The following is a 26,479-nucleotide window of genomic DNA, read 5'->3' as shown; positions in this document are numbered from 1 at the left end:
CCCAGGTTGGAGTGCCGTGGCACGATCACAGCTCATTTTAGCCTTGACCCCCTGGGCCCAAATAACCCTCCCACCTCACCTTTCTGAGTAGCTAAGGGACCACAGGCACATGCCACCACACCAAGCTAATTTTTAAATTTTTGTATAGACAAGGTCTCCATATGTTACCCAGGCTGGTTTCAAACTCCTGGGTTCAAGCAATTGTCCCACCCTGCCTCTAGAAGTGTTGGGATTACAGATGTGAGCCACCATGCCCGACCAGAATCTGCTTTTCTTTTTTTGAACATAGTCTTGCTGTGGCCCAGGCTGGAGCATTTGACGTGTTGGGATTACAGATGTCTGCCCAGAATGTGCTTTTCAGTTGGTGCCCTCAGTGATCTCTATTCAGGGTGTCAATCACGGTCCACAGTTTGAAAAATCTTGCCTTGGTCCAGTTTCTCTCCAGGGAACATATAGGGCTGGTGAGTCCCAGAGAGGGAAAGGGACTTGTCCAAGGTCACACGGGGAGTGTGTTATTGAATTAGGGAGGGTGGGGGTGGGATAAGAGATTTCATCCTGTGCTGCCTTGGGTCATCAGGGCCCATAACAAGTGTACCTTGTTTTTCTCCTAAGTAAATCAACCTTGGCTTACACCTGTAATCCCTACACTTTGGGAGGCCGAAGTGGGAGGATCACTTGAGCCCAGGAGTTCAAGATCAGCCTGAGCAACAGAGTGAGAGACCTTGACTCTACAAAAAATAAAAATAACCGACTTAAACATTAAGTGTTAGTACAGGCGTAGCATAAGTGACTGAGATAGGATGAAGTAAATTATAACCCTCAAATTGCTTAGCACAGTGCCTGGATTCAAAATGGCTGGATAACCGTCAGTTCCGTTTATTATTTTTACACCTTATTGCAAAAACCATGACAGTGGTATTGGAAATATTATCATCTTTGCCAAGCCTCAAAATAGGTTGATATGTCGAAGATTCTTTTCTCCATTTTTTGGAAAAGAGATTCGAGAAAGGAAAGGACTTGCCTAGGTCACCCAGCAAGGCAAGTCGTGAACAAGAGTTGGGTTTGCGTCTGGCAGACCGACCATAAGTGCAGCCTGGAGAGATGAGGCTCGCAAGGCAGCGACAGGACCTGGACTCAGTGAGGAGAGGGGACTCGGAGGGTAGAAGCCAGGAACCGGGAGGGTGAGGAGGCGTGAAAGCAGCACCTACTGCCAACCCGGCTGGGGCATAGGTGTGCTTGTTTTATTTTACGGGGGAGGAAACGAAGGCGCAAGGAGGTTGAAAGCGCATGTTGTTCGAGGTCACACAGGACTCCAGAGGCTGAGCCAGGATTGGAACCCAAACTCTAGGGCTCCGGGTGAGCAAAGCAAAGGGAGTATGCAGTGGCGAGGACAACTAGAAACATCCAGGACGCAGAGCAGCCAGGACCAGAGGTGATTTTGATTATGCAGGGGTGAGAGGGCCAACTTGGGCGGCCTCCTCGGAGCCTCAGTTTCCCTCTTACAGCAAGGTATCGCTCGGGTGAACTGGTAGGAACTCCCGCCTTGGTCCACCTCCCGCAAAGAGCAAGCGTCGCGCTCCAGCTGGAACCGGTTTGGCGCGGCGTTCGAGGGGCGGACGCCCAGTGCTCGAGCATGCGCGTGCCGACGTGGGCGCGCGCTCCTTTCCAGGGCTGGCCGGCCGGCCTGGGCGGGGACCGGACGCAGCGGCCTGCGCGCCTGCGCACCAGCTCGGTTGCGCGCGCCGGGCCACGTGCCAAGCGGGCTGCGCGCGCCCCCGCCCGGCCCGGGAGTCCCCGGCGACGCGCGCGCGTCTGACGCGGGGGGCGTGGCGGGGCGGGGCAGGCACGGGGCTTTAACCCGGAGGCCCCGCCCCTCGGGCGTACAAAACCGGAGCCTCGGGCTGGGCTGCGTGAGGGAGGAGGGTGAGTGCCCGCTGCTGGTCGCCGCTGCCGCCAGTCCGTCCGTCACTCCGTCCGTCTGTCCGGTCCACGTCGTCGCCGCTGCCTCCTCAGCCCGGGGCCCGCCCAGCGCCGCCCGGAGCAGCCGCGGCCCCGCGAGGACACGGGCGCCGCCTCCGCCCTGCCCGGCCCGGCCCTGCCCCCGCCCTCCTCCCCGTCTGTCCGTCCGTCGGTCCGCCCGCCCGCCCGCGCTTCCGTCCTTCTGTCCAGCCACCAGTCCTCCGGCCCTTGTCCCCGCTCCGCCCGCTTTGTCTCTCCCCGGCTCGCTGTCTCTTTGTCTCTGCCCTCGCGCTCCCCCGCAGCCCCTCCCTCGCTCCCCATCTCGCGTCCCCTTCTCAGAGCGCTCCTCAGCCCTTAGAGCCGCCCTTTCTAGGCAACCCTATTCTTCGGGACTCTCCCTCAAAGCGCCTCCAGATCTTTTGGGGCCTCCCCTTGAGAACACCTTCCACTCTCCCCAAGGGCTCCCCTTGAGCTTCCCGCACATCCTTTGGGAGTTCTCCTGCACCCCAAATCCCAGGGGTCTCGCCTCCTCTGAGCCCCCATTACCCCTGGGCTTTCCCTCTTCAGGGTGTTCTCCTATGAGCTGGGAGCTCCTAGGTCCTTTGAGGTCATTCTCCTTGGGACCCCCCAATATGTCCTCAGCTCCTTGACTTCAGGAGCCCCTTTCTGCTTTCCCCTGGTTTGTCCCCTGTCGCTGTCTCTCCTTGTTCTCTCCCAGGTCTCCGAGCACCCCCACCTCTCGGGATCGGGGTCCCCTGCTTTGCTCTCCCTGCCCCTCTGTGCCCCACATCTGTCTCGGTGGTCTCGCCACTCTGTGTCTCTTGCGCTGAAGGGCCCCTCTTTGAGTCTGCTTCTTTGCCTGGGGCTCTTGCCCCCCCTCCCTTGCTTTTTCTGCCCCAGCCCCCTGTCTCCCCTTCTCTCTGCTCCCTGTCTCCCTCTCCCTTTTTCTATCTTTGCCGGGTCTCTGGGTCTCTGACCCCCATCCGGCCCTCATGGCTTTGTGTCTGGAGCTCTTGAAGCAATGTGAGTGGTGGGGTGTCCGGGTCGGGCCGGAGTTGGCCCGCAGGCTGGCCGCGGCCGAGGCTCCATGGGGTTGGCGCTGGGGCAAGGGCTGGCGCTGGGGCAAGGGGGCTCTGGGGCCTCCCACAAAGCGGGGGAAGGGAGGGAGGGGCCAGGCTGTCTGGCGGAGGAGGGAGTGGGGGGGGCCTTCCTGCTCTGAGGCTTCTGCTTTAGTTGCTTGAGTGTGTGGAGGGCACCACGGGCTGGGCATCCCTGCCCACTTGGCCCTGCATGGCCTGGCACTTTGTGATCGCTTGTGGGCAGGCCTGGGCTATTTTGGAGCCGGCAGGATGTGATATCATTTGGACGTTTATTTAGACCCGGCTGGGTGTGGGGGCTGCGTTCTTGCCAGCTTGAGTAATGAAATTTTGCAAGGGGGATGGGAGGGGATCAGCCTCCTAGGCAGCTGGGTTGTGGGGTTCGTGGCCAGAACTTTGCAGAACACTGGAGTGGGCAGGTGAACAAGGGTCTGTGCTGCCTGGATCTTGCTGAGACTTGATTCAGGATGAGCAGGGAGAGGACTTGTTCCTAATCTGACCACCCTTGAGGATTGGCTTTGGCAGTCTAACCTCTGGGACACTGGTTCTGCCAGCTTGATGGTCTGTAACCTTGAGTGAGACCCTTGTCCTCTCTTAAGTGTCAGTTTCCCCATCTATAAAAAGTGGGTAATTGTGCTGACTTCACAGGGTTGTCATGATGATCAAATGAAACATCTGTAGACATGCTTTGTGAACTGTCGGCCTGTCTTTAAGCAGCCCCATTGAGGAGAGTAGCTTGCCCAAGGGTGAACAGCTAGCACCGGCCAGAGCTGGGACAGGGATCCAGGTCTAGGACACTATAGTTCAGGGCTCTTTAACCTCCTCCCCACTGCCTCCTGGTTATTCAGGAATGCACCTGCCCTTCCAATAGAGCGGGGAGATGGCTGTGTCTTGTTCAGGTCCCAATCCTGGTTGCTCTTTGTTAGTCCCTTTGTAAAGATAGGTGGGCATGCCCATCGGGATGTCTGTGCTGGGGGACAGTTGGATTTTCCATGTTCCATCCCATTGTTGTTTAAGGGTGAGCCCTGTTTGGACAGTGGCACTTTGGAATAAAGTCACTTTGTAATTGTGAGCCTTGGCTCCTTTTCCTGCTTCCCCTGTAGAGTAGGGGAACAAAGGCCTCAGCTGAGAGAGGCTCTGCAGAGAGGTGGTGTCTGCTGTCAAGGAGCTTAAGATGTCCCAGAACTTTGATGCAAGGAATAAGATCAGCTGTTCAAGCGCTTTGTCTTACAGATGAAGAGATGAGGCCCAGAAGAGCCAGGGACCCACAGAGGGTTGAGCCAGGACTGGGTCCTGTTCCACGGCATTGCCTCTGAAGAAGTCACTGTCATGCTAGTATCACCTGCCCCTAGTGTATAATGACAGTCTCTAACATCTTTTGACCTTTTATACTGTGTGCCCTGTGCTTGGCTCTTTACTTTGAGTCCTTGCAGTGGGAAAGAAGAAGGGCTTGGTCCCTGGCCTGGAAGTGAGGGGCTCAGGATCCCAGTCCCCACATCTCATCCATGTTTAGGGATGTCACTTTTTTGGGGGGCTTCAGCTTTCTAATCCATAAAATGGTAATAACATTCCTTATCCTAAGACTGATTCTGACCTCATGGAATCCCTCAAGAATTGTATGAGCAGCAGACCTCTCCTGTAATCCCAGCACTTTGGGAGGCCAAGGCAGGCTGGTCATTTGAGCTTAGGAGTTCGAGACAAGTGTGGATCACAAGGTCAGGAGATCGAGACCATCCTGACTAACACGGTGAAACAGGGCATGGTGGCATGCGCCTGTAGTCCCAACTACTTGGGAGGCTGAGGCAGGAGAATTGCTTGAACCCAGGAGGTGGAGGTTGCAGTGAGCCGAGATCGCACCATTGCACTCTAGCCTGGGTGACAAAAGCAAAACTCCACCTCAAAAAAAAAAAAAAAAAAGACTGTTCCAGAGAGTAGAAACTCTGGGTTTGAGAACCACAAACGCCTGGCTTTAATCAGTCTCCATCATTCACTGCCTTTGTCATCTTGGGTGAATGACTTTCTTTGAGCTTCAGTTTTCTTATCTGGACTCAAGGCTTATACTACAGGATTATGATGAGGATTAAATGAGATTATGTGTTTGTTTGTTTTTTTAACCTGATACACAGTAGGCACTTAATAAATGTGAACTTTCCCTTCCCAAAATATTTGGGTGACTTTTCTCTTTGTAGGAACTAGGCAGAAGCCCAGCCTCTCCCCCACCACGCCCTGTGGTTGAGGTTCGGGTAACTAGGAAAGCACCTGTGACTATCTAATAGTAATAGGAGTGATCTTCTAATCTCTCCCAGGCTGTGTGAGGTATTGTGTAATCAGCTAGGCTCCTTCCAGACCATTGTTTCCCTCCAGCAGGCCTAGAAGGAAGTCAGAAGCCAGTGGAGTTCTCCCTGTTTCACAGGTGAAGGAAGAATGGGCCTAGAGAGAGACAAGGACCTGCTCAGGGACCCACAGCCACAGCAATGACTTCATGGGCAGGGTTGGAGTCCAGGCCTCTTGACTTCTTCACAGCCCACAGCATTTCTCCAGGTTTATGGCTTCTGCCTGATAGCCTACCCATCAGGCCGCCTTCCCTGGGTCTGTTCCCATCTGTTCTGGGAGGAGGGTTTTCTTGACATTTCCTCAGTCTCTGAGCTCATCTTGGATTTAAAAGGAGGCTATCTGGAGGCTGGCTGGGGACTGAGTCACCACCTTCCCTAGCTTTCTCATCCTGAGTAGCAACCACACCTAGAGGGGCCACTGCAGGAGACCTTCGGGTTTTAAATGCCACACATGACAGGCTTTCTTCAGAAAGCTCAGACGGGCTCTTGGGGTAAGGCTGCAGTTGTGGTTCTGTATGTGTTCTTCATTCTCCTAGCCACTTGGAGAAGTTGTTGCCTGTCCTTTCCTGCTTCAGCCTTTATTAATGCTGTCTTCTTCCCCTATAGTGCCCTCTTTTCCCCTGAGCTGTACACTGTCAAATGCCACCTCCCCCAGGAAGCCTCTCTTTGCTGGCTCTGGAGTCCAACTAGGACTCCCAAGTATGCTTAAGGTATGATCTTGGCAGGTCGTGTCACCTCTCTGTGCCTCAGTTTTCTCATACATAAAATTCAAGTTTCTTGTCTTTATAAAACTCCATCCCTAGACGCTCTCATTTGGCAGGTCTGGGGGCAGGAATCAAACGCCCCTAGGTTTTTAAACTAGCCCTCTAGAGGATGCTGGTGCTGAGAGCCTGTTGGCTGCAATCTGGGAAAAGCTGAACTGAGAGGACCCTGGGTTTTGTATGACAGCCTGGCTTGTTGCTGCTGTGTGCCCTTGCATTAATCAGCCTTCCGTGCCTCAGCTTTCTTCCCTGTCAGATTGGGGTGGAAATGAGAGCTCCTGTAGTCAAGGCCCCTCAAGAAATGGCAGTCATCACCATCATTAGCTTTGTTTTGTGTGGGGATTGGTGGTTTTCAGAAGCAAGTCACCCTTCCCTTACTTGTTCCTGGCAGCAGCCACTGTCAAGTCAGACTGGGCCAGGGTGTAGGCTGTGGAATTGAACACCTGAGCGGCAGTGAAGCCTAGTCCTCACAGGAGTTTAATGAGGTTGATGAGGTGTTCGGTGTAAATCTCTCTCAGGTTCCCAGATTTCCCAGACCTGACTGTAGCTCCCTTTCCTCACTTAACCTGTGCTGGAATCAGCTGTGTTCCTCACCTACCCGTTCTTGGAAACAAAGGCTACCTTAAAGAGAAATACAAGTCATATTCTAGAGCTAAAACATGGCTGTTTCTTGTTCCAAAGCATGGAAGCAGGCCCAGGGAGGGGGAGGGATGCCTAGGATCCCAGAGCAAGATTAGAGTCACAGCTCTGCCCCCTGCCCGGGGATTCCTGTCTCTGTAGGTTGCTAGCCTGGATCCCCAGGTGGAGCCTTGGGGTCTGGTTTGGACAGTTTCCTCACAGGACAGGAGCAAGAGAAGTGGTCCCAAGTGGTCAGAGCAGAGACTCTCAGCTTGGCCTGGAGCTGAATGAGGCGTGGAAAACTCTTCTCTGGGGCCTGCCTTCCTAGCCCGGGGCCAGGCTCTGAGAGGATGGGGAAGAATAGACAGACAAGGCCTCTCTGCCCTGAGGAACTTATGGTCTGACAAGAAGACAAGCCTACAATTATAAGAGACTGTGTGACAGTCTGTAATTAAGTGTCTGCTGAGGAAAAGCATTGTCTGAGAAGGAAAAAGTGAGCATGAGCCAGAGGAAACAAGAGCCCTTTGATGGGGGCTGGATTTGCAGAGGCAGAGGGTGGTGCCGACATTCCAGGGAGGCGGAGGTTGCAGAGGGTACAGCTGGATGGTAAGTGTACATTTAGGGAAACAGTGAGTCCGCTAATTTTGCTGAGGCATCAGGGCTCTGGCTGAAAAATCGGGGAGGAGCCAGGAGGTTGTAGGCAGTGTTAAACATCAGCTAAGAAGCAGAGGCATTAGGGAGCCATGGAAGGTTTTAGAACAGAGATGGCACAACGGGAGGACTTTTTCAAGAAGATGAATCAGGCTGGGTAAATTGGAATGAATAAAAATGACAACAGGGAGGAGGCTTTGCAGGCATCCAGATGACACAGAGGGTGAGGCTTGGGTGGGGCTCATGGGAGTGGGAAGAGCCAGTTTGGGTATCACAGGATGCTGTGCTCCCTTAGGAGAGCCTGGCCAGCGCCCTGATGGGCCAGAAGGGAAAATGTTGGGTGTTGCTGGTTTGGGGCAGGAAGTAGCAATCTGAGCACATTTCTTGTACACCTGCTGTTTGCCTGGCTCTGTGCCAGGGGCTCACAAGGGCGCTCAAGAAATCTGTATAACAAGCCAGAGGCAAGTGGACTTACCATCCCTGTTTTGCAAATAAGGAAGATGTAGCTCAGACCCAAGGCCGACTGTCCAAACCGTGGCTTTTCCACAGCTCAGCTCTGCTTCTTGGAAAGGGAACTCCTGCTTTTAGGGTCCCAGGGAGCTGAGCCTTCTTGCCTTTTCATTAGGAGCAAGCAAAGTTATCCTAAAAGCCCACAAATCCTGCTTTCGAAGGATCCTGAAGGTCAGGGTGCCAGTTTAGAATTCCTTCAAGATGGAAGAGTCAAAGGAGCTAGGGACTTTCACACCAGCAGTTTTACACACCGGACTGTGAGAAGCCTCCAGAGTTGTACTGCGTGTATGTCCACTCTAATAGTAGGCATGCCCACCACTGGGTCTTTTAGAATTCTCAGCCAGTCACCACCAGAGAGGGGCCCAGCCACAGTAATCAGTCACCTACAAAGACAAGATGCCTCGCACAGGAGAGCCAAGTCACAGAGCCTAGGACCCATTTCTCAGGCTGCAGCCAGGAATACCCTGTGGGTGGAGGGAAAGGGAAGGGGACTGGTACTTAGAGAGTGACTAGCATGGGAGGCAGCAGTGGTTGGTTCCAGTGTACAACCAGTAAATTGATGGCTTGGCCAAGGTCTCCCAGCCAGTCATTCTCCCTGTGTGCAGAGAGAACGTGCAGTCACACTCCTCTGAACACAAACTTGATCATGCCACAGAGCAACCACATGGCAGGCACACTCTCCAGGTGCCCCTCACCCCGCTGCTCCCTTGCCTCCAGCAAACACCCCAGAATCTGTATGCCAGTCTGCTTTGGCAGATACTCTCTGAGCCCAGCCATATGCAGGATACGATTGTAACTGTAACCATGTTCTTCATACCAAAATCTGGACAAGGTTTTTGAGGAGAGATTTTTGTGGTTCTTTGGAACAGAGATGGCCGTTAACTGCTATCTGGACGTTGGAACAGCAGAATAGAGTGACCTATGCTGTCCCTTCCCATTGTAGTAATTCATTTGGTGACTATCTCCAGCCAGGTGCTTTCTCGTAAATTTGCTCATTCTTACGTATATTCATTCTTTTTGTTTTCAGGTGGTTGGTTTTGGATCTTTAATATTTGTTTCTACTGTTTTGATTTGCAAAGCACTTTTGTCCACATTATCTCAGTAGATCCTTATCCAACCCTGGGAGCTATTACTATTCCTGTCATCCTTGTTTTCTAGAAGAGAAGACTGAGCTTGACTGGTTGAAAGAGGCGTGACCAAGATCACTGTGGCTGAGCTACTTATTTATTCAATAAATATGTATTAACTGCTGCTCTGTGCCTGGCAGTGAGCTGGCCCCGGGGAAACACTGACAGTCAGAGCTGCCTTAGAGACTTAGTTTCTGACCTCCCAGAGTCTGCAGCAGCAGCAGCATCGAGATCTAGCCAGGATCCACCACCAGGCTCCTAACCTGCGTCCTGGGCTCTCTCCACTTCAGGTCCTTGTAGTTTGGGCCTGTGGCTTAGGTCTACACTGTCGAAGCCTGTGAGCCCTCAGCCTGGAGCATCATGGAGTAAAGCAAGGCAAGGCGTAAGTCTCTGCAAACTGAACTTCAAAAGTAACAAAAGAGGTCTTCAGTAATGACTTAATTATTAACAGGGTGAGGAAGGGTATCTCAGCAGAAGGCCATCTGCTCCTTCTCCCTAGGGGATGTCGCCCAAGGGCTGCACTACCCAAGATCCTGGTGTGAATTTTCTGCAGCTTCCAAATATTTGATTACACTCTGCACAGGTGTGGAGCTCTATGACCATGTGCTGAGCTGGGGACCCTCCCCACCTCCTTTAATATTAAATGAGATGATATAAAGGCAGGTCCTAGGATAGCAGGTCTGGAAAGGACTCTGGCCCATCCCCTTCCTTTCCCATGAGTAGGAACCAAACCTCGGAGGGAAGGGACTTGCCAGGATCCCATGCTGAGAGACATTCCTTCCCCTTCCCCTACTTACCAGCCTCACTTAATTTCCCCAGTCCTTCCTGGTAGGCACCCTCTCATCTCAGCTGTACATTCAGAGCCTTCTTCAAATCCTTCCTATGCCACAAATCCAAGTTTTCCCTCAGTCTTCCCTGACATTCTCCTCCACACCACAGAGCCCCACAGTGTCCAGGCTGCCTCCGTCTATTCTCAGGGGCTGACTGCCTGTTCTCCAAGGCTAGACCAGTAGCCCTTGAGGAGACTTTTCAAAATCTGGGTGCCTGGGTCCTGCCTCCCCTTCCAACCCAAGGAGTCTGATGCCTGAGATCTAGGAAGAGGCATCGCTGGACACATTTTGCTGGAGGGTTTTTTTGTGTGTGTGTAAAAATTATATTTTTACTGTAAAAGCAATACATGTATGTTGGTTAAAGTCGAACTTGGTAAAAAAAAAAAAAAAAAAAAAAAAAAAAAAAGGCTCAATGAAAAATTAGTCCCTGTCCTACCCAGATACCTCATCACTGTGACCAATCTTGAGGTTTCCTTATAGAAATACTCAGCATACGGGTGCAGCTATTGTCAGTAACATCCCTTTTTATTAAACAGTGGCATATTTTCTCCCTGCTTTTCTATACCTTGCGTTTTTCATGCAAGTCTGTTGCAGGTTTTTCTCTGTGGGTACATACAGGTTCATGGCCACCTTTTCTTGTGAGCATGTGGCTTTCCATTGATGGATAGACCACCAGTTGTTTGTCCTCTACTCAAGGATGTTTAGCTTGTTGTCAGTCTTGCTGCTGTAAACAGTGCTGCAGTGAACACTCTTTCCTATGTGTCTTTATGCACAAGTGCATGTGTCACTGTTGGAGCCATTCCTGCACACAGAATTGCTCTTTCCAAGAGTCTGTGCACTGAAAATTTTGTCAGATATTTTTGTTTGTTTTTTGTTTATTTTGTGTCAGATATTTTTTAATTGCCTTTTCCATTCTGAAAATATATTTTAAAAGGCACCCCACCTTCACCCCCAGATTCAAATGTATTTCCTCCATGAGCTCCTCTTGTGCTGTACCTGCTTGCAACAGCGGGGCGGGTGAGCTCATTCAAATATTTACTGACCTCCTGAACCTTAGTGCTTGCTTGGCCACAATACCCCTGCCCTTCACTGAACCTCAGTTTTCCTTATCTGAAGAGCTGTGAGATTCATTCCTGCCTTTCTTATGTCCCTGGGCTATTTGGTAAACCAGCCAGTGGGAAGACATTGTGAAATACATTACAGCAGTCTTAGCTAGACAGAGAGGGCATGCCAGGGTGAGCAGAGATTCTGAAGTCTAGACCAGTCCTGGGTGGGTCACTGTCAGTCCTAGCAGATGGCTGGGTCAGCCCTCAGGCTGGAAATTTTAGGGCAGCTGTTGGTAGGTGTCTTCTCTTGCTGTGTTGAGACAGGGTCAAGATCACACTTAGGCTTTTGTTGGAAGAACATACAAGATGAGAAAAAAAAAAAAAGATCATGCTTAGGGGCTTCCTAAATTTGCTCTGCCCAAGTTGCTGGGACCTCCAGAGCCTGTGCAGGCTAAAGGAACTCAGTTGGTGGATCCAAGAGAGGTGGTTAGGGAGACCAGGAGCATGCCTACACAGTTACCAGAGTTTTGTCTCCTCCCCCAAGTCAACAGAATGGTCCAAAACTACCCCACCCCCAGCAGATCATCTTTGCAGCTCCTTTTTAGCTCCACTAGTAGCAGGGATGAGGAAGGGGAAGTTCCATCATTTTTTTTTTTCTAGTTTAAAATGGCTTTTAAAATCACTAGCCTAGTGGCCAGGCATGGTGGCTCACATCTGTTATCCCAACACTTTGGGAAGCCAAGACGGGCAGATCACTTGAGCTCAGGAGTTCAAGACCAGCCTGGGCAACATAGCGAAACCCCCTCTCTATAAAAAATACAAAAATTAGCTGGGTGTGGTGGTGCACACCTCTACTCTTAGCTACTTGTGGGGCTGAAGTGAAAGGATCGTTTGAGCCTAGGAGGTCAGGGCTGCAGTAAGCTGTTTGTGCCACTGCACTCTAACCTGGGTGACAAGGCAAGACCCTGTCTCAAAAAAAAAAAAAAATAAATAAATCACTAGCTTAGTTCCTCCCTCCTATTTTATCAGTGGGAAAACTGTGGCCTGGAGAAGCTGAGGGTCTCCTCCCAAGTCTCCCAGCAAACTTGACAGGTCTTGGCCCACTTCTGCTGGGATTAGAAGCCAGGCGTTTGACTCTCAACATCTTTCCCAAATCGTTCCAGCTGTCAGTTTCACTTTGGGGTTAAAAACCAAAGTGAAAGAAAAACAGCAAAGCAGGAAGCAGCTGCTTCAGACCCAGCCCAGGCGAAGGGAAGGCTCTGAGGGACCCAGGCCCAGGTGGCCTCATAAGGAGGGGAGCAGGCCTTTTCCATACCCGCTCCCACCCTTGCTCTGGAAGCCTGGCTGGGGCAGGGATTGGGTGGAGCCCTGCAGGGAGAGGCACCAGGCTACAGACAGGCAGTGGCGTCCTGGTCTGGCCTGCCGCTGTCTGGGAGACAGCCAGTAGGACGGGTTCCCTGGTGAAGTCAGCCCCATGTGGGTGTGGTCCCAGCTGGGCTCCAGGTAGGCCTTTTAAACTCTTGTTCTTCCGGGGCAGGGCTGAGCTGGAGCTGGGCCTCTGTCAGCTTGGTAAAGAAATGCTGGCTTCTCAAACCCAGCTTTCACAGAGCATTTCCCTCTCCCTGAAGGTAAGAGCCAGCACCCTGTCTCTGCCATGAAAACTCTTAAACTTTTGGTCACTGTGGGCACTCACCTCCTATAGTTTCTTCTTGGGACCCAGATGGCCTGAAAGCAAGGGATGGGGGAGCAGGAACTGCTGACTTCTCACCTCTTTATGCCACTGAGTTGATGGGTGGCCTCTGGCAAGACCCTTCCCTGCTCTCGCCTGCAGATTCCTCATTTGTTTGTCGGCAGGAGGGAGCTCCTTCTGTCTCTGCTATTAAGTTGAATTTGGTTCCTGGAAGCTGGTGAGAGAGTATCATAACACCCAGTTTGGTTGGCCTGTGTATTTCAGATAATAGCTCTTAACCTGATAGCTGGAGTCTCAAGTTCCTATTTCCTGTGCATTTACTAAGGAAGTTACCAGACTTACCAGTGCAAATATGGTATCAATTTTGTTGCTAGACTAAATATGATTTTTTAAAAATACAGATATCCCACTATGCTACCCAGGTCTGGTCTCGAACTCCTGGGCCTAAGTGATCTGCCCGCCTCACCCTCCCAAAGTGCCCGGAATACAGGTGTAAGGTATCATGCCTGGCCAGCAGTTACGATTTTTATGTACCTCTCCTCTCCTTTGCACAGTTACAAGGTCCCTAAGTACAGAACTGAAGTCCAGTCCCTAAGGGCATCCACTGAGGACACAGTAGGTGATCAGGAAGCCCACACCCCAAAGGTCGTTTGTACCGTACTTAAGAGCATCTCTCCAGAGTCAGACTGCTGGGGTTTGGATCCTGGGCGGCCAGCTAAAGCTGTGAGACCTTGGGCAAGGTATTTAACCTCTCTGGATTGTTTCTTCACCTGCAAAATAGAGATGCTAGTAATACCTGATTGTAGTCTCAACATGGCAAGAGAAATGTGTGCAAAGCACTAAGCACAGTGCCTGATACAGAGGAAACGTTTATGAAGGATTAGCTGCTGCTAATTATTAGTTACGAATAGTAATATTAGTTACTAATATCCAGGGGGAAAGAGAAGACTTGAAATAGCCAAAACTGTCCATGTCCCATGTCTGGAAAAATGTAGGTGGATTGGGTGGGCTCTTCGGAGTGGAGTCAGTCATTTGATGGCTGTTTGCCAAGCGCTGGGGCTCTGATGGGAGAAGGTGGCCTGGGTGGGAGAGAGGTGAATGCCTTGTGTGAGGGAATGGGAGGAGGAAGGGCATTCTGTCCAGGGTTCAGGACACCCAAGATCAGGCTGGAGAGATCTACCCAGGGCTGTCAGACTCTGATGGGTATTTTGAGCTAGAATTTTGTCTGCAGGGTCATCACTGTATCTGGGCAGCTTCCTGCTGGGGGCTGTGACTAGGACCTGTTATGGACTGTGCCGAGAATAGGTTTGATAGTTCTAGTCTCTCCTGGAACTTCCTTGCCTTCCCACGCTTCCTGACGTGGCTGTTGCCGGGCACAGGGGTGAGGTAGTAGTCAGGAGTTGTCTGCCTGCCTGTGGCAAGTGCAGACCAAAGTGGGGTGGGGAAGGGGGGCCTTATCTGACATCACCCAGTAAAGGTGGGGCTGCTACCGTTGCTGCTGTCCCAGCAGTTTCTTTAAAAGAGGCACGTGCAGCAGTGTGTGGGAATGGTGGGGGGTGAGGGCCAAAGATTGGGCTCCTCCCTCCTTCCCACCCCACCACCACTTCTCTTTTCAAACAATCAGCCATTCATTTACTTGAGTGCCAAGTGCTGTGCCTGGAGCCAGGGAGAGACTAGGGAACAAGATTGACTTCCCTCCTGCTTGGAGTCCCCACCCAAGCAGGTAACAAATACTGTCTAATCTGATTGCGATGAGAACTCTAAAGGAAACAAATAGGTGCTGAGAAACTGGGGAAGGCATCTCAGGAACAGTGACTCGGGGGCAGTCCAGGGCAGACTGGGCGATGTCACGACCCTGAGGTGGGGGTATCTTGAGGGAACAGGAGAGGTAGGGGTTACGTCTGGAGCAGTCTCAAGGTCAGGATCTCAGTTAACCTAAATAGGTATGATAATGAAGTTACTACAAGTAATTATATTTTCTTTTTTTCTTTTTGAGGCGGAGTCCTCTGTCACCCAGGCTAGCTCTGTCAGCCAGGCTGGAGTGCAGTGGCATGAATCTCTGCTCACTGCAACCGCCACCTCCCGCATTCAGGTGATTCTCTTGCCTCAGCCTCCTGAGTAGCTGGGATTATAGGCGTGTGCCACCATATCCAGCTAATTTTTGCATTTTTAGTAGAGATGGGCTTTCCCCATATGGGCCAGGCTGGTCTGTAACTCCTGACCTCCAGTGATCCACCCACCTCCCAAAGTCCTGGGATTACAGGTGTGAGCCACCATGCCAGACCATTGTGATTATGTTTTCAAATGAACATTAAAACTTTTTTTTTTTTTTTTTTGAAACAGGGTCTCTGTCACCCAGGCTGGAGTGCAGTGGGCATAATCTCAGTTCACTGCAACCTCTGCCTCCCGGGTTCAAGTGATCCTCCCACATCAGCCTCCTGAGTAGCTGGGACTACAGGAGTGCGCTAACACGCCTGGCTAATTTTTGTATTTTTAGTAGAGACGGAGCTTCACCATGTTGGCCAGTTGCTGGGATTACAGGGGTGAGCCACAGCTCCTGGCCAGAACTAAATACCTACTGTTGATTTTTATACTGATCATAAGTCATCAATAAATGGTTTCTTCAGCATTCTCTACTTGTTGCTAACTTTTTTCATGTAGCACTGCACAGTGCACAGAGCCCTGTTGCCTCTCCAGGTGCTGAGGGAGGCAAGTTGCAGTTATTGCTATTTTCAGAGGTGATGGAACAGAAAGGTAAAGTGGGCTAGGCACGGTGGCTCACGCCTGTAATCCCAGCACTTTGGGAGGCTGAGGCGGGTAGATCACCTGAGGTCAGGAGTTTGAAACCAGCCTGGCCAACATGGTGACACCCATCTCTACTAAAAATACAAAAATTAGCTGGGTGTGGTGGTGGGTGCCTGTAATCCCAGCTACTTGGGAGGCTGAGGCAGCAGAACTGCCTGAACCCCAGAGACAGAGGTTGTACTGAGCCAAGGTTGCCCACTGCACTCCAGCCTGAGCAACAGAGTGAGACTCTGTCTCAAAAAAAAGAAAAAAGAAAAAAAAAGAAAGGTAAAGTGATTTTCACGCAGTTACACAGCTTAGCCAAGATTTGAAGTCCTGGCCGTACGTGGTGGCTCATTCCTGTATTCCTAGCACTTTGGGAGGCCAAGGCAGGAGGATCACTTGAGCCCAGGAGTTCAAGACCAGACTGTGGCAAAAACTTGTCTCTATTAAAAAAAAAAATACAAAAATTAGCTGAGTGTGGTGGCAAATGCCTGTGGTCCCAGCTACTTGGAAGGATAGGCGGGAGGATGGCTTGAGCCTGGGAGGTGGGGGTTGCAGTGAGCTGAGATTATGCCACTGCAGTCCAGCCTGGGTAACAGAGTGAGACCTTGTCTCAAACAAACAAAAAAAAAGCCAAAGCATAAGTTTCTATGATTGCAGGATTGCAGTTAAAAAGTTTTAGTATGGAATATGTTTGTTAGGGCAATGAGACTAAGATGAGTTTTTTTCTGTTTTATATAATATCATACAATATATTTATAAATTATTTTCTTTTTTGAAGTCTTAGTTTTTGTTTTTTATCTCCATACTATCTCTTATGCAATTCCTGTCCAAGTTTCTATGATACTAACACATCCATGACTGCCTTTGTACACCTCTGATACTTATTTTCCATTTGGATTCTTTTTCTTGTATTTATATTTGGTGAATTTCAGTCAAGAGATTATAGGCAGATTATTAATCAGCCGTTGCTCACAAATACATTTAACTCAAATCAGAAATTTTTTTAAAATGCTTACTTTTAAATATTTTATTTGTGACTTTTAGGTTTGGAATGAGAAAAATCAAAGCAGTTTGATAATTGCTCGGGTTCATTGTACTCTTCAGTGGGCTGCTCACTAGTCCATTTTTAGACTGTAGTAAGATACACATAAAATTGCTGTCGTAACCTTTTTTTGTTTTGTTTTGAGACAGTCTTACTCTGTCAGCCGAGCTGGAGTGCAGTGGCGCCATATTGGCTCACTGCAACCTTTATTTCCCAGGGTCAAGCAATTCTTGTGCGTCAGACTCCCGAGTAGCTGGCACTACAGGCGAGTGCCACCATACCTGGCTAATTTTGGTGTTTTTAGTAGAGACGGGGTTTCACCATGTTGGCCAGGCTGGTCTCAAACTCCTGACCTCAGGTGATCTCCCAAAGTGCTGGGATCACATGTGTGAGCCACTATGCGTGACCCATCTTAGCCATTTTTCAGCGTTCATTCCCGCTGTTATATAACCATCACCACTATCCATCACTGGAACTCTGCATCCTCGAAAACTGAAACTCTGTGCCTATTAAACATTAACTCCTCATTCCACCATTGCCCAGCCCCTGGAAACCACTTTTTTTTTGAGATGCAGTCTCGCTCTTGCCCAGGCTGGAGTGCAATGGTGCGATCTTGGCTCACTGCAACGTCTGCCTCCTGGGTTCAAGTGATTCTCCTCCCTGTGCCTCCCGAGTAGCTGGGATTACAGGCGCCTGCCACCACGCCTGGCTAATTTTTTATGTTTTTAGTAGAGACGGGGTTTTACTATGTTGGTCAAGCTGGTCTCAAACTCCCGACCTCAGGTGATCCACTCGCCTTGGCCTCCCAAAGTGTTAGTATTACAGGAGTGAGCCTTTGTGCCCGGCCAGCAACCACCATTCTTTCTATGAGTTAGATTACTCAAGGTATTTCATTCACTATCCCATTTTAAGAAGATGTATTTGAAGAGCAGGGAAGCGGAATGTCTGTGAATAATTAACTCTTATGGTAGTGATTAGTTCTCCAAGTATTTTTTTTTCTTTTTTTTGAGATGGAGTCCTACTCTGTCACCTATCTTGGAGTGCAGTGGCGCAATCTCAGCTCACTGCAACCTCTGCTCCCTGGTTCAAGCAATTCTCCTGCCTCAGCCTCTGGAGTAGCTGAGATTACAGGCACCCGCCACCACGCCTGGGTTTTACCATGTTGGCCAGGCTGGTCTAGAACTCCTGACCTCAAGTGATCCACCTGCCTCGGCCTCTCAATCCCAATACTCTCAAAGTATTGGGATTACGGGCATGGGCCACCATGCCCAGCCAATTCTCCGAGTTAATGCACAGTGCACATCTAAGCTTATTAAGCTTATGTGCGGCTGCATCCTGGCAGAACTGCTAAAGGACTGATCATCTCAGAGAGCCTCTTCTGCAGAGGTAGCCTTAGTTCCAAAGCCGCTGGTGGCTGTGAGGAGCCTGGCCACTGCTCCCTATCGAGGCAGGATAATGGGATGAGGAAGGCTGTGGATCTGATCACAGGGCCCAGGCATAATTCTTCCATTAGCTACTTGCTCTAGAATTTGGGCCAAGTCCCTCCACCTGCCTCAGCTTCCTCTTCTGGAAAACAGGACAATACTTCCCAACATATGTATGTCTCAGAGTCAGTGAGACAGATGATGGACTTCCCTTGGTAGTCTTGAGAATCCTAGCACAGTGTCTGGATGCAGTTGAATGCAAGGAGAATAGGACTCCTGATCCAAATTTCTAGAAGTAGTGGAGACCCAGAAATACAGGGACTTGCCCAAGGTCATAGAGCACTTCACTGATAAAATTGGGCTGAAACCCAGCTACCCTCACTCCACAAGTTGCAGCTATTTAGGATTTCTTGTTGGTCAGTCTTTCAAAGGACAGTGGACTTGAAATAGATGTTTGCTTTTCCATCTTACAGGATTTAAAACATTGCCCAAAAAGCTCCAGTGTTGATGGGCCTGTGAGGGAGGATAGAGTGTAAAGGTTTGGATAGGGAATAAGGATGATAATTCTGTGTCATAGGACTGGAGTCCTAAATGACTTCCATGGTGATCGTCTTGTCCATGGACAGCAAATACCTTGCCCTTGGTAATTACCTCTCATACTGGATCCATGGCAGACAGCATCAACCACAGCACTCCCAATTGACCCCAGATGCAGCTTGAGGAGCCTTTTCAACGCAGGCAAAACCAATCAGCCAGAAGTAATATGCCCAGTGGAACCTGTGCCCTCCACAATCTAAAGCAGTCCCCCGCTTTTACAGATGGGTGGCAGTCTTGGGAGGGGAAAGGACTATGAAGGGTAAGTGATGTCACAGGTCTCTTTGTGAGAGCAGAAAAGAGTCTGGCAGGACGATCTGAAGCTTGGGGAAGTATGTTTGCAAAAACATCTGGGCAGAGCAGCTCTCGGGGTAGACATTATCAAGGTAAAGTCTTGTTTTCTCCGGATGTTTCTTGGGATGCTGGCTTGGCCTCAGGGTGTTTGTGAGAGTGTACTATAGTCAGATTCCACCAGCCAGAGGGGGAGGACAAACTTGTCTTTCTCTAGCAGCTTCTAAGCTTTGTAGGAATGTATGTGTCAGTCTTGCTGAAGTAAGCTTGTGTTTTTACTACTTATGAGACTGGATTCTGTGAAGGTAGCGTTTTGGAGGTTGAACCTGTAGGGTTTGCACTCAGCAGATAGAACATGACTCACTGTGTGATCTCGAGCAAATCCTTCAACCTCTCTGAGCCTCCTTTTTCCTTAGCAGTACAGGGCTGATTATGAAAACATCTCCTTAAGGGAATCAAATATAACAGAGGTTGGGACCTCAGATGGTGACTGGGCTACTGCAATAACCAATTCCTGAGCAGGTAAAAAACATCTGGCAACTATGATTATTAGCCACTGATATTCAGCTACGCCTTACAGTGTGGCTGACCCTTCGCCATTGTTGGGGCAGAGTTCTGTGGACAGGTTGGGGTGGTTGATGACCTTCTGATTGGTAGGTGTTCTTTCAAAGAGATCTTCCCAGATGTTACCATGTTGTGCTTTCAGAAGTAGTTGAGAGGAAAATTGAGTGGGGAGGTCTCTGTAGGCATGAAGGGGAATGTAGACAAGACTTGTTCTGGCATCTCTGTGTTCTGCTTGCTAAGTTGTCTCTTACAGACTTTCCTCTGCTTCAAGGTCTTCCAGGGTGAGGGCTCTGCCAGCCTGTGTCACTTTTAGGCAGAATCATAGGGTAAGGTCCTATCTCCTAAGTGTCAGCAGGCATTCACCTGGGTACCTCTTTTGGGCCAGGAATGGAGGTCACAGGGATGCAACCCTGCCTTTAGGAGGCTCAGGTTCTAAAGGGGGAAGCAGAAAAATAAAGAGGTTTGTAAAAACAATACAGTGGGCAAAGGCCTGTGTTGTGCCTGAATGTGGGATATTGTTCAGGGCAGGGGCCTGGGAAGACTATCAGGGAAGGCTTTTTGGCAGGAGTGATGCTGGAACTGAGACCTAAAGGAGGAGGCAGAATCAGTGGGGAAGAGGGTGTTCAGCCAGCACAGAGGCCTGGAAGCTGAGCACGGTGTGTTGGCATGAAACACGGTGTGTTGGCACGGGTGATGGAGAGTTAGAGGAGTGATTGGCAAGGCAGAGAGGCTAGTGGTTTCTACACTAAAATGTTAGAATGGTGCTGCTACAACATGGTATGGAGGGGCTGGATGGTTGTGGGTACTGGGCAGGGCACTGAACCTTCCTGAACTGAATCCTTGGAGAGGATGAGACCCCTCATTTCTGCCCCAGGCCAGAAATCCTCAGCCTCCGGAGCACAGAGTCCCTGGAGGGCCTGGGATTGGGCAGCAGCTCTGTGGGCGCTTTGCTTGGGAGATGTATAGGCTCCTCAGGCAGTTGTAATGACAGTTCCTCACTTGCCCAGCCCTTTCCCACCTGTCTTCTCAGGAAACTCGCAGCAGTCCTAGAGCAGACAACCAGGCAAGCCAGCATTATTCTCATTTTATAGATGGAAGAAATTCCGGCCCAGGATCCTAAGTCATACAGTGAATGAAGGCTAGTTCCAGGGATTCCTAACCTACTGTTAGTGTCTGTCATAGCAGGTATTTTGAGGAGGGCAAGGAAGCAAGTATCAGCTAATCTCATATTCTGAGGATGGATTTATCATCTTAGATGGGAGCTCTTGTGCAGCTATACTTCCCAGATGAAGGTGTTTTACTTCCTGACCTTGCTATCTGAAGCCCTGGTGTTAGTCCTCGCAAAATTTCCCATGTGGCTAGGCTGTGTGGACATTCTCCATTCTTTCGCTGTTTGTTGATAGCAATTCCCTGGAGGTGGGGGGAAGATAGGCCAGACATGGTGGTTCACACCTTTAATCCTAGCACTTGGGAGACCAAAGTGGGATGATGGCTTGAGCCCAGGAGTTTGAGATCGTTCTGGGCAACATAGCAAGACCCTGTCTCTACAAAAAATAAAAATTTAAGCCGGGCACGGTGGCTCACTCCTGTAATCCCAGCACTTTGGGAGGCCGAGGCGGGTGGATCACGAGGTCAAGAGATCGAGACCATCCTGGTCAACATGGTGAAACCCCGTCTCTACTAAAACTACAAAAAATCAGCTGGGCATGGTGGCGCGTGCCTGTAATCCCAGCTACTCAGGAGGCTGAGGCAGGAGAATTGCCTGAACCCAGGAGGCGGAGGTTGCAGTGAGCCGAGATGGCGCCATTGCACTCCAGCCTGGGTAACAAGAGCGAAACTCTGTCTCAAAAAAAAAAAAAAAAAAAAATTTAAAAAATTAGGGATGGTGCTATGTACTGTAGTCCTAGCTACTCAGGAGGCTGAGGTGGGAGGATCACTTGAGCCCAGGAAGTTGAAGCTACAGTGAACTGTGATCACATCCTGTACTCTAGCCTGGGTGACAGAGCGAAGCCTTGTCTCTAAACAAAAAGTTGTCTGGTCATGATGACTAACACCCGTAATCCCAGCCCTTCTGGAGGCTAGGTGGGAAAATTGCTTAAGCCCAGGAGTTCAAGTCCAGCATGGGAGACATAGTGAGACCTTCACTCTACAAAAACTAAAAAAAATTAGCCAGGCATGGTGGCACACGCCTGTGGTCCCAGTTACTCAGAAGGCTGAGATGAGAGAATTGCTTGAGCATGGGCTGTCAAGGCTGCAGTGAGCTATGATCACACCACTACACTCCCACCTGGATGACAGAATGAGACCCTGTCTCAAAAAAAAAAAGTTAAACTATGAATGTCATGTACACAAAGATGATGTCCAACATCACATCCAGAACTGGATGTAAAGTTGGAGGGCAAAGAAAAAGCGTCTCAGGCCTGGTAGAAATGTTAAAGTTCATACCCATGGGGACTTAAGTTTCCCTGGCATCCATTCTGCCTGCATCTAGCCTGGCTGGCCGTTTTCTGGGCCCTTGTCCATCTTTAGCCAGCTCTGCTTCTTAGAAGGCTCCTTTTTATAATTAGGCAAAGTCTACTTCACATTAACAATCCCCACCTTCCTTTTCCCCTCGGGCGTGCAGAGTCCTTGGAGGGCCTGGGATTGGCAGCAGCTCTGTGAGCCCTTTTCTTAGCTTGTAGTGTGACCCTCTGGGGCCACATGTGTATTTGACAGACTTTCAGGTATTTGAGGACAGTAGCCATGCCTTTTTAAACTGTCTCTCTTCTCCAGGATGACTATCCTAGTCTCTCCAAACCATCCTTCACTTTACACTAGGCACAACTTTTGGTGCACATGTGTCACACGCCCTATTTGTGACAAGTCCGTCCCAGACACACTAGTCACTCTTGTTGAATCAGTCCTGGGCTTTCTCATGCCACTCCATATGGCTGCCACAGTGCCCAGTCATTAAGGAGGCTTTTCAGGACTACTCATCCTGGGTCCCTAGTGGCTGGCCCTGTGCATGGCTTTCCCCTTATAAATAAGCACTTGGTGGAATGGGATGGAGTTGAGACTTCTTGCTGTGTGGATCGCCTTCTGTCGTCAGGCTCCAGTTGGATGATACCCCTTGCCCGGAATTACCTAATGACACCCTCAGTATTATCCAAAGTTCGGTGGGGACTGCTCCCTCTCTGGTCCTGTGACTTTCCTGTAACAGTGCAGCCTCCAACAGTATCTGTGGTCAGCTGGCATCACTAAGCTATTTTTTCACGTATGCTGCTTTTCTTGTGTAATTGTCTTACTTGGGATCCCAAACTCAGGGTCTTAACATAAACTCTGAGGGAAAAAATCCCTCTCCTTTCCTCTGTCTCTGTCCCCAGGACCTGCCTGGCACAGGGGCAGGCAGCATTACCTCTGCTGACCTCAAGTGAACTCATGGTTTTCCCCATTCAGTCCTGCACTATTAGTCTCATCCTGACTGTCGGCTGCCCAGGGATCTTGGCTCCTGCTCCTGTCACCTGATATACCACCTGCCACTCTAGGCCCAGTGAATGAGCCTGTTAACACTGCCTTTCTATTCTGGAATTCGCTTGGTCATTCAGAATAGTGAAAGAGGCCAGCAATCGAGGTGCACAGGGCCTGGCAGCATCTGGCTTTGCACAGTGGACACAGGACCTGTGACAGTTTCTGAAAGCCGGGCTTTTGCGACCTGTCACCAGGGTTTGCTATGAGCCCTGCAGAAGTGAGGGTAGTTTTTTTGAGGCTCTTTTCAAGTAGTACTTCCCAGGCTGGGCTCCTGGGGATCTTAAGGCTTTGGAAAGGTAGCAGCAAAACTCGTATGATAGAGGCAATATTTGAAAAGCCAAATCGTATTTGAAAAGCCAGATTTTGCATTCTGTATCCTCAGTCCTTCACCAGACCAAATGGGCTGGACATGTCAAGTTTTTGCATTGGACTGGAGCCGAGGCAGCTCTGTAACTGGCCAGCTTCTCCTGCTCACTCGCACTGCCTTCTAGTGGTTTGGGTTTTTTGGTTTTTGTTTTGTTTTTTTGTTTTTGTTTTTGTTTTTGTTTTGAGACAGGGTCTCGCTCTGTCATCCAGGCTGGAGTGCTAGAGTGCAGTGGTGTGATCTTGGCTCACTGCAACCTCTGCTTCCTGGGTTCAAACAATCTTCACACCTCAGCCTCCTGACTAGCTAGGAGTACAGGCGTGAGACACCACGCCCAGCTAATTTTTGTATTTACTGGCTAATTTTTGTATTTTTAGTAGAGATGGGATTTCACCATGTTGTCCAGGCTGGTCTCAAACTCCTGACCTCAAGTGATTCTCCTGCCTCAGCCTCCCAAAGTGTTGAGATTACAGGCATGAGCCACTGTGCCTGGCCAAGTGGTTATAGTTTTGATATACAACAAGATTGTGATTTAGTAACAGTAGCTTGGGAGCTACCATGTCTTTAAAGTGGGCTCCTAGGGATGATGGTAATAAGGTGTCCAGGAGGGGGTGGCTCAGAGGCCACTGAGCAGAGCTCTTGGCAGAGCAGACTCTGCAGTTGGGTCTCTGAGGATAAATAAAATGATGTTTGTGGCAGATTCCAATACAGAATGGGCAAGGACTGGATATTTCCTGACAAGCTGCTTACTGGATATGGTTGCAATGGTGGTAGAAATGGTTTTTCAGAAATGACATGCTGTTTGGACATGCTGTTTGGGGGTCCGTAGTCAGGGGCTGGAGGAGGCGGGGCTCAGCCACAGGAGAGTGCCTCCCTGAATGCCTGGAGCTGGTGCTCTCCAGGCTAGGGGGAAACCAGGAACATTCCCACGCTCAGAGCCCCAGGCAAGGGTTTCTGCTCTGCTGCCAGATCCTCAGCAAGTGCATTTGCCCTCCTTATCCTTTTCCATGTGTACTATGAGAGAGTGAATTAGTCTGGTAGGTCTCAGAATAACCATGTGGGAATTCTATACAGAGAAAAAAGGGGAAACGGAGCTGCTCTGAGGGACCTGGGGTGGAGTGAGAGGCCAAAGAACCTTTCCCAGGCCCCCTTGGGAATCCCCAGAACGAGACTCAGCCAAGCTGAAATCCTGAGAGGTTGGGAACCCATGTCAGCGATTCTGGTGTTCCTGGTGAGAGAGTCAGAACATATGGGGCCATGTGTCTGAGACCAGGATCTGCAGAAGGACAGTGAGCAGCAGCTGTCACAGGCAGGGTGGGCGCCTTAGCCACGTGCTGGGATTCTGCACCAGGGGTCACTAGGTCCGTGTTCTCGTTGTCAGCAGAGCCAGAGTTGCCACCCTCTAACCCACTCAGGAAATAGTCAAACCCTGCCTGAGGACCCTAGGAATAAGGGCCCATATAGGCCTTGACTGGGGAACTGTCCTGGCCAGGATCTCAGCCAGGCTCTGGCAGGTGGCACCCAACTCCCAGCCCTAGAGGGTGTGGCTAAGGAGCAGCTAAATGCACTGGTTCTGGACTGAAAGCCTGGGCTCAGATCCTGGCTTTTTCACTTCCTGTCTGTGTAACCCTGGGCTATTCACTTCTCTGAGCCTCAGGGGGGTTTTTGTTTGTTTTTTCTCTTTGAAATCAGAATGGTAGACCTGGTGAAGAGTTGGTGAGTCGATACAATTAAAGTGCTTATTGCTAGGCCAGTTCATGTCAAGCCCTCTGTCAGTGGGAAATGCCATGGAGCTTCTGAAGTTTCCCAGCCAGCAGACAGCTTCCCACCCACTGAGAACCTGCTGCCCTGGACTGTGGGTGTGCCTAGAGGCATTGCTTAACCCCTTCCCCCACTCCTGTGGCCCAAACATGTCAGGAAAACAGCCCCTCACACCCTTGACCCCAACTGGGAAGTGAACAGCTCTCCTAAGGATCAGCTGGGGGTAGGATGGAGGCATTGCCCTGGCAATAGAGCGGGTCCCTCTTAGGCCACTGCTCCAGGCCCCTGAAGGAGGGTTAGCAGTCTGCACTCTGGATACAGCTCTCCTGCCGCCTGTGACCTGGTGCCAAGAGCCTGAAACCAGACCTGGCCTTCCTGCCAGAAGGAACTTTCTCTGCTTTCACGCAGCCGGAACTGAGACATCAGTAGAAGTTCCTCCTGCTGCCCCTACCTCAAGGTTCCCACGGGGCTCCTGCCTTTCTGAGAGGAGGCTCTTAGGGACAGGCCTCCTGGGGAGCAGGGGAGGGGGCTGGAGCCCCAGAAAGAGCAAGGAGGTCTTGTGCAGCTGCTGTGGCAGTTATAGATTCATGTGCCATGGGCCACTGCTGCTGCACTTGCACCTGCATAGTGGTTCTTAAAGTTATGAATTAATTAACACCATTTGAAAATTCAGAGGAGTTTTTTTGCCAATTGATTGTTTTTTTCTGTTGAGTGTTCCTCAAATGGTTTTTCTGTTGATACATGATAGATGTATGTATTTTCAGGGTAGATGTGGTATTTTAATACATCCATATAATGTGTAATGATCAAATAAGAGTAATTAGGATATCCATCACCTTAAACATTTTTCTGTATGCTGGGAACATTCAAATTCTTTTCTTTGGCCAGGCAAGGTGGCTCACGCCAGTAATCCCAGCACTTTTGGAAGCCAAGTCCAGAGGATTGCTTGAGCCTAGGAGTTTGAGATCAGCCTGGGCAATATAGTGAGACCCCATCTCTACAAAAAATTAGAGATGAACCAGGCATGGTGGTGCACACATGTGGCCCCAGCTACTTGGGAGACTGAGTTGGGAGAATCATTCAAGCCCAGAGGTCAGGGCTGTAGTGAGCCGTGATAGAGTCAGACCCTGTCTTAAAAAAAAACTCTGCTAGCTAATTTGAAACATATATTTTTAAATCCAGATTTCCAGCACATTTGGCAGCTTGACAGATGCTGGGCCCAGGTCTGCAACATGGCAGCTGTGAGCCCTGTACACATCTGAACTGTGGCCCCCATTCAGGACCAACCCACTTAGTTTACAGCTGTGGAAACTAAGGCCAAATAGGGATTCAGGCCCTGTGCAGAGTACACAGTCCACCATGGCCAGCATTGATTTTAGATCCTGGCAGCCTGGCCTTGCAGAGCAGAGCTTTCTGCACTGCCACTCATAAAAGTAAAAAGCTGGTTCTCCCATCTATAAAGTGTCAGTGATAATTACCTCTCCTCCCAGAGCTGTGTCAACATAAAGTAGCGCCTGGCC

General features: G+C 50.1%; 1 protein-coding gene across 13 annotated transcripts in view; it reads left to right on the top strand.

The window, feature by feature from the left end:
- DLGAP4 (DLG associated protein 4) overlaps nucleotides 1–26,479 on the top strand; it is a 227,761-nt gene that overhangs the window by 154,323 nt on the left and 46,959 nt on the right. Inside the window, exon 1 of one of the 13 annotated variants that reach the window (XM_037732828.1) lies at nucleotides 1,852–1,923. The exons of 7 other annotated variants lie outside the window; for them this stretch is intronic. Coding sequence is in view for 1 of the 6 variants with exons in the window: in XM_017512540.1 (XP_017368029.1) it covers nucleotides 2,952–2,982 (31 nt within the window). In the remaining 5 variants the exon portion in view is untranslated. Of the gene's footprint in view, nucleotides 1–1,851; nucleotides 1,924–2,096; nucleotides 2,983–12,471; nucleotides 12,561–19,267; nucleotides 19,286–26,479 lie in introns of those variants that run through there. 5 more of the 13 variants (XM_017512540.1, XM_017512570.2, XM_037732821.1 and 2 more) reach the window with 5 other exon arrangements.

This window comes from Cebus imitator, unplaced genomic scaffold (assembly GCF_001604975.1).
Source record: "Cebus imitator isolate Cc_AM_T3 unplaced genomic scaffold, Cebus_imitator-1.0 Scaffold18, whole genome shotgun sequence".
Classification (NCBI taxonomy): domain Eukaryota; kingdom Metazoa; phylum Chordata; class Mammalia; order Primates; family Cebidae; genus Cebus; species Cebus imitator.
Note: the sequence above shows the minus strand (reverse complement) of the source record. Positions and strands in the feature narration are given on the sequence as shown.